At 49.1% G+C, this 7,474-nt stretch overlaps 1 protein-coding gene across 1 annotated transcript; it reads right to left on the bottom strand.

Annotated features, from left to right (window-relative positions):
* Positions 1-1,784: 1,784 nt before the first annotated feature.
* On the bottom strand, positions 1,785-3,655 carry HOXB13 (homeobox B13). The gene is made up of 2 exons (XM_006889334.1): positions 2,917-3,655; positions 1,785-2,038 (listed from the first exon to the last, which is right to left on the bottom strand). The coding sequence occupies exons 1-2, from the start codon at positions 3,515-3,517 to the stop codon at positions 1,785-1,787; spliced, it is 855 nt and encodes a 284-aa protein (XP_006889396.1). The 5' UTR covers positions 3,518-3,655.
* Between the last annotated feature and the right edge of the window lie 3,819 nt (positions 3,656-7,474).

Raw genomic sequence — 7,474 nt, 5'->3', positions numbered from 1 at the left:
GCAGAGGAATTAAGACCTGTGAGGTTTAAAAGGCCTTGGTTTAAAGGAGCCTCAGGAAGGTAAAATGTGGCCTCTTCTGATCCAGACTCTTTACCAATGAATTTAAACTGGAGGACAGGACTTGGAAGGGATTTTTTTTTAATGTAGGGAATTAATTTACTTCCAGCACATGTGCACCCTAAGGAGCTCAGGGTAGAGGTTGACAGGCCACCTCTGGCTTCTCCCCCAGTCCTGGACTCCTCTTTGGTAAAGAGATTTAGAAGAATCTGAGCCGCTTCTCAATTCCTTCTTTCCCAGGATAGGATCCAGGGCTGGGGTCCCACCTGATTGAGGGCAGCAAACATGCAAATCTCTGGGCTGCGGGGGCGCGTTCTGGGATTCCTGGTCAACTGCAGGCTAGCACCTAGAAATGGAAAAACCGCCATGGTCGCCCTCCTGTTCCTCAGCCCTCGCGCTGCTTCAGTAGGTCCTTCTCCCGCCTTCTCTTGGGGGCTGTGAGTCCTCGGCCCAGGCTGCGAACCTGTGGCTTTGCTGTGCAGCCCCGCTACATGCTCCCCCCATTCTGTGGTGACCAAGAAAGCAAAACTGGTGCCACTGTGGTCTCCACCTACTCGGGGAGTCGGAGCATTGGGATTGAACCAGTCGAGAGTGAAGAGGAAGTGAAGCCTGCAGACAGTATCAAGTAGGCCGCAGAGGGTTTTTCTGGCTTAGCTACGTGAGATTTTTTTTTCACCTGCAGAAGGATCTGAGCACTTTCGCTGCCTGAAGCCTGGAGTTGTGTGTGGGGGTTCTGAGGTGGGAGCAGAGGATGGAGCAAAGGGGCCATTTTCAGGTTTCTTCTGCAGGGTTACAGTGAGCATGGGGCATTGGGTTACAGAGTGCCTGTAAGCGGGGGTAAGGCCCTTGTTCTGTCACTTGTTCTGTCACCACGGTTAGTGCCTGGGAGAGGCCACATCCCCAGCCTGCAAATATGTTTCAAACAACTACAGAGGCCCAATGAAGAAATGCAGCCTCTTTCTCTGTCAGAACCACCCAAAATTTTTGGAAGTCTGTTTAGTTCTTCCCTTCCCACAGTTTGGTGAACAATCCAGACATTTTCCCAGACTTTAGAATCGGGAGGCAAGAGGGGCAGATCAGGCAGCTCTGGAGGCCAGGTGGGAGGTTCAGAGAGCAGTGCACAGCCTGCGCAACGGAGCGAAGGGGGGAAAGGGACCCGCACGAGTCCTGCCATTTGTCATTTTTTTTAAAATGCTGAACAACAGTGCAGTTGTAGAGTTGAGTCTGCCTTTTCTGCTTCCCAAAGCCCTCGTGCGCCACAGCCCTGCTGTGTGTGTGGGGTGGGGTGGGAGGTGTCTTGATTTTAGCAGAAAAGGGGCTCTGAGACGAAGCTGCCCTACCACAGGTCTCCTTCCAAGTTTATTCACGATCAGTTCAATCCATAAGAGGCATTTCGAAAGTGCTCTAGAGAACTCTAGATAGGAGTACGAGGCTAATTATCAAGGCCTTCGTCTTGTTATCTGATTATCACCAAAGTCCGGATGAATGATTATGACTAAGACAAGTCCTTTGATTGATGTGATCCTGGAGAAACCTGCTCTAACTCTCAGACTAACTTACCCCCTGCGGGGTACCCAAGTTTCCCCTAAAAAACAGTTCAGGGAGCTGTGGTCTGGGAAGGGTGTTGCTTTTGGGGGGCCCCTCAGCAGAGTCCTATGCCTCCTGGCAGGGTCCTGGTCTCCCCAGGACACTCCTAATGCTCTCCCCTCCCTAGCCAGGGTGCTCCCTCAAGGGGTAGCGCTAGTCTTGACCTTGGCCAGCACCTTTTTCTCCTTGACCCTGCGGTTCTGAAACCAGATGGTGATCTGGCGCTCGGAGAGGCTGGTGGCCGCCGAAATCTTGCGCCTCTTGTCCTTGGTAATGAACTTGTTGGCTGCGTACTCACGTTCCAGCTCGCGTAGCTGCCCCTTGCTGTACGGAATGCGCTTCTTTCGGCCTCTGCGGAAGGCGCAGCCATCAGGCGGGTGCTGCGCATTCGCGTCTGCGCGCAGGAGTGGGGGAGAGAAAGACACGCTTAGACCCCTCCGCCTGCCCAGCACGAGGGACCCAGGTTCCACAAGTCTCCAGGCCCCGGCATGCTGCACGCTCATCCAGGGGTGCTCCCGCAGAACTCAGCTTTCTGCTAGGTCTCTGATGATCACCGCCCATCTTTGGGGACATAGAGCTCTCCTCATTCATGACCCTCACCCCTCACAAGCACACCCACCACACAGCCAGGCCTTCCTTCACCATCACAATGTTTTCAGACCCAGACACTCATAGATTCTACAGGAGGAGCTCCGTTCCTTATTCCATTCTCAACGCACACATGCACCCCAACGAGCACACCTAAGCCATGGCTATAGGGATCCTAGTTTTTTCTTTGAAAACAGAAAAATCTCACCTAAGAGGAAGTGAAAGATTGTATTCTCTACCTTCCAAGACCATGCAATACCTGAATTATGGTTCCTCTATCCCACACCCTCCACCTTCACACTCACTAAATTGATAATTCTTTGTGCAGAATTAGGTTATAATTTTGCGTGGAAAGCGCGCCCTGACCCCCAACAAACAGTAAAGAGAATTAAACTCTCTCCGACACACTGAAAGGTTGGTCACAGGGTGAAAGCCTGGAAACGTGTTGACCCATAAGCTTAGAAAGACCCAGCTCAGGGCTCTTACTCAGGTCCTCATGGCTTCGAGCCAGGCCTTACAGTTGTCTGGACGCTCTTTCCGGGTCCGAATAAGCCAAAAGAGAAACCCAGTGTCCTCCTCATTAGCCCCCAAATAAATCTCCCTTGTCCTCCTCCCAGGACGGCGCCAGCTGGGCCTACAACGCTGCACTCAGAACTAAGTAGTCCAGGGCATGGGGCAAGTTACCTGCAAACGCCGCCTTCCAGAAGGGTCCGGGTGGGTTCTGGTCTCCCTGGCAACACATCTGGCTGTTCCAGCCACCAGCAAGGGCCCAGGGCTGGTAACTGTCGACGGGCAGCAGAGAGTCGTGGCGAGGCTCTCCTGGGGCACCCAGAGTCTGCACCACCGACACATCCAGGTAACTGGCCATAGGCTGGTAGGGTCCGGGGTACCCAGGATAGAAGGCAAACTCGGTGGGGCGGCTGGAGTACTCCTCCCCAGCCGCGGGGGTCTCTGCGGGGTAGGCAGTCAGAGTGGCTGCCTGGGCGCAGGGTTTCAGCGAGCTCCGGGACACTCGGCAGGAGTAATACCCGCCTCCGAAGTAGCCATAAGGCACCGGAGTTGGAGACGCCCCCTGGGGCACCCCGGGGCATGGATGGCACTGCTTCGGCGGCTCTGCAGAGCCTGGCAAATCCAGGGGGGCATAGTTGGCAGCGGGCATCAGTGCTGACGCCGCTGGGTGGCTGGTTAGTGGGGAATGGGCAACCAGACTGCGACCCCCTCCGGTTCCCAGCAAGCCTTCGATATCCTTGGCCACGTCCAAGGTGGCATAATTGCCAGGCTCCATGGGGCCGAGGGTCGGCTCATGGGGTGCCGGGAGTGGGGGAGACAGGGGGTACTCAGCTCGCTCTCCCCTCCCAGGCCCAGGGAATCCAAAGCGTTTTAAATCGCTCGCAGCTCGCCAGGCGCCTGCATTCGCTCGGCCCGGCCGCCTTTACGCAGCGGACGCAGGGGCCCGGGCACGCGCGCTGATTGGCTGCGGCCTGGGGGAGAGAAGCTAATAAAATCCTCATGGCAGAAATTACGAAAATACTCTCTACGTCCCCCTCCCTTTCTTTCTCTCTCTCAGTTTATGGCATTTGAGAACAACACGAGAGAGGGAAGGCGGTGTCCAGTTTAGAGAGACCCAGGTCTGGGCTGGGGGGCAGGGTGGGCGGCGCGGGGAGAGGGACGCAGAGCACGGCCCCGCCCCACCTCCGCTGGCCTCCTCTCCCTGCCTTTCTGTCTCTGGCGCTTTGGCAGGTTTAACGAGAGAATGAAAAGCTTTCTCTATAAAGCGTCCATCTCATGGGAGAAGGGGAGTCGGGCTGGGGGTGGGGGGCAGGGAGGCCGCTCCAGGACTGAAAAGGGAACCCGAGAAAGAGTCCGAGCTAGAGGAGGCTGGGAAATAGGGGTTAAAGGTTTTTCCTGGAAGCCTTTTTTTTTTTTTTTTTTTCGTCCTGACTACCACCCCACTTCACTCCATGCGCCCTCCTTCCCTCTTGGATAAATGCACTGCCCCAGACCCCAGGGAAATGTGCAGGGTGTCTCTTCTTCAGGTACCCACAACTATTGCCCCAAGGCTCCGAAGGCCGAATTCCGGGGTGGGGCTGAGGGAGGAGCAGGGGACAGGGACTCTGGCGACAAGGACGTGGGAGCTTGAGCTCTGGACGCGCAACGTCCGGATCTGAAGGGGAAGTGGAACCTCTAGACGTGGCCTATGGAAGGGGCTCTGGATTTCCGTTTATGGGTGGGGAAAGAGACATGCTTGTAGATTGAGAGAGAGGGAGAGGGAGCACCCCAGGGACTACTGTGCCAAGAACGAGAGAGGCTGAAGGGGCTGGGAAAGGGTCTTATAAAATCCTAACGTGCCTGTCTGAAAAAAAGACTCTTTTCTTTTTTTTCTAGAGTGAAGAGTTCTGGGAAGCCAGGCCTAACCAAGTGACCTGAACTGGTTGTTGGGGTTCTGGACCTCAAAAATGCAAGAGGAAAACCGGAGATGTCCAGTTGCTGTGCCCTGTGGCCCTCCAGTTATAGTCCAAGAAGAGACCAGTAAACTCATCCTGGCATTAATACATTTCCACCCAAGCGAGTGCAGCGAGAGAGAGAGAGACCCCTTTTTGCCTTCACCAGGTTTTACATTTCCTCTAAAGGAAAAGGGGGTAGGAGGGGCAGCTCCAGCCATTGGCAGCATTGCTTGAGGCCCTTCTGATGGGGGCCTATTGTGCAGGGCAATTCAGAAGATTCCAATGGTTTGTTTCACAAATCTGTCTGTAGGATTCCTCCTCTCCCTCCACCCCACTTTTCCTCACTGCCCACCCCAAATAAAATTCCTTTGTATCAGTTTTTTCTTGAACCTTATTATTATCGTCTTTTTTTCTTTTCTGGAGGAGAGGGCAAGGACCTCTCCATTCCATCCCATTCCAGAGTTGTGGAAATTATATGTGACCCTGAACTCTGGGGTGGGCTCATCCATGCCCTCCCATCAACCTGAACTTGAACTTGAGCCACCTCGTGGGAAACTAGAGTTGAAGAGATTACTCTGAGTTTGTAGGCTTATCGTGGAGCGTGGAGAGCACCCTCAAGGAACACTTCTAATGACTGAAGACACCAAATACAAGGGTTTTGCTAGATTTTACTGCATTTGAACACAGGAAGAGGAAAGAAGGGTGTCTCTCTGCAGCTTTCTCATTTTCTCATTTTTATCATAGCCCCCTGATCATATAATTTTAAAAGACAGAAATGATAATTTTTTCCACTGGTTTTTAAACTATAGATGAAGGGCATATAGAACATTTCCATGGTTGAAACATTTCTATCATGTATAAGATTATAAAGGAGCTCTGATGGCATAGGGTATTACATATTGCAAGGCTAACAGAAATCCATGAGCTGTTTCATGGGAGAAGGATGGCCATCTACTCCTGTAAAGATTCACAGCCTTGGAAACCTGACTGAAGGTTGCTGTAAGTAGGAACTGACTCAGTAGTATGAGTATATGTGTTTATATATGTCTAGAATAAACACGATGTACACACATATATATAACACAGTACAGACATGAATAGATTCCTAAATGAAAAATAATATGTAATCATAAGCATGAACTATTTACCCAGCTATTTTCCACTATGGAAATAAAGCCTTTACGAATTAATGATTTTCCCCCAATCCAAAAACATTATTAGAATATCCATAACATGTTTATTCATAATAATTAAAAATTAGGAGCAACCCAAATGTCTATCAAGAAAGAATATATAACCAGACGACTATATCAATAGAAGAATATATTTTTAAAAAGAAAAAAAAGTATGTTATTGTTGTTGATCGCCGTCTAGTTGATCAAACTTATAGTGACCCTATGAACAAAAGACCTGACGCTTTTCTAGAACTATCGTTTCTCAAAGTTCATAGAGTTTCCTGAGGCATGTTGTTTAGGAAGTGGATGCCACTCCTGCTTCCAACTATTACATGATTATTATGGCATTATTAAACTTTTCAGACATGATATTATGATTATGTTTTATTTTTTTCAAAGAGTCCTCATAGTCCAGATGTTGAGGTTCATTTAGATAATATAATGTCTGGAATTTGCTTTCAAATACTCCACTGATGGTAGACAATTGTTGCAAATTTTAAAATCTAGGTGATGGGTGTCTGAGTTTTATACTATTCTCTCCACTTTAATAATAAACTGTGAAGTTTTTATGCTAAAGAAGATTTTTTTAAAAGCCCCAACAAACTATGTACTTAGGGTTATAATGATTAAATTCATTGACCTCGAGTAGGAACTGACTCAGAGAAGATAAATATAAACAAATGACGTTATGCTTGAGCAATGAAATATTCTACGGAAATTTAAAATAAAAACCCACAAACGACTGCTACATACAACATGGATAAACCATGCAGATATGTGAGGAAAAGAAATCAGGCACAAATAAAGCAACTTTTGTACAACTGTGTTTCTATAACGTTTCAGAACGATCAAAATGAATCCATGATAATAAAGGTCAGTAGAGACATTCTTGGAGTGAGGGGTTTGTGACGGGGAGGAGAAAAAAGAAGGCCTTCTGGGGTGCTAGAAAGGGCCTCTACCTTTTTCAAGAAACTAATTATCCCTGGATGTTCTCACTTGGTTGAAAATCCATCAAGCTTTACACTTGAGATTCCTGGACTTCAGTATAAACGTCCTATCTCAAAATGCAAAGGGAAATAATTTTAAAACAAAACTGTAAAAGTTTATTGCAACTGAGCCTACAACAGTGCCTTTCTGAGGTAACCGGACTATGAAATGGCCAACAGAAACCTTGCCTCTGAGAGGCTCTACTGTGAACAGAGACATACATTTCCATACAAAGAAATAAACACTGTCAAGATGCAGAGTTTTCCCTTCCTCCTCTAACATTTAGTGAGCACCTACTGGGCCCCAGGACACGTTCTGATATCACTTAATAAAGTGGACCCCCCCCTCCCCCAGACGTGTAGATATAGGTGTATCTTGCCTGTGTGGGACACCTTAGCCCTGAGTTTGGAGTCAAAGAAGGTAGGGTTAGGTCTCCTTACCTGTAAATTAAGAGATAATAATTCCAACCTCACGGACGTTGTGAAGATTAAATGAGATTGTGCACAAGAAAGCGTTTTCTAAACTGAATCAATATTAGGAGTTTTGTGTTCCTCTACGTGTATCTGTTTGTCGTGGATTGTGCCTGGCTTTTGGGGGGACAAAGAGGACAATAGTCCTGAAGAGCACTGGTCACTT

Source organism: Elephantulus edwardii, unplaced genomic scaffold (genome assembly GCF_000299155.1).
Source record: "Elephantulus edwardii isolate Elephantulus edwardi_28Jun2011 unplaced genomic scaffold, EleEdw1.0 scaffold00077, whole genome shotgun sequence".
Classification (NCBI taxonomy): Eukaryota; Metazoa; Chordata; class Mammalia; order Macroscelidea; family Macroscelididae; genus Elephantulus; species Elephantulus edwardii.
This window is presented reverse-complemented; position numbering and strand designations above follow the sequence as displayed.

What these genes read in the sequence shown, in the direction of transcription:
- HOXB13 (XM_006889334.1), bottom strand. Translation starts at nt 3,517, where the DNA reads ATGGAGCCTGGCAATTATGCCACCTTGGACGTGGCCAAGGATATCGAA. An exon ending in CTGGAAGGCGGCGTTTGCAG is followed by an intron (nt 2,039 to 2,916) that starts GTAACTTGCCCC and finishes TCCTGCGCGCAG; the next exon opens with ACGCGAATGCGCAGCACCCG.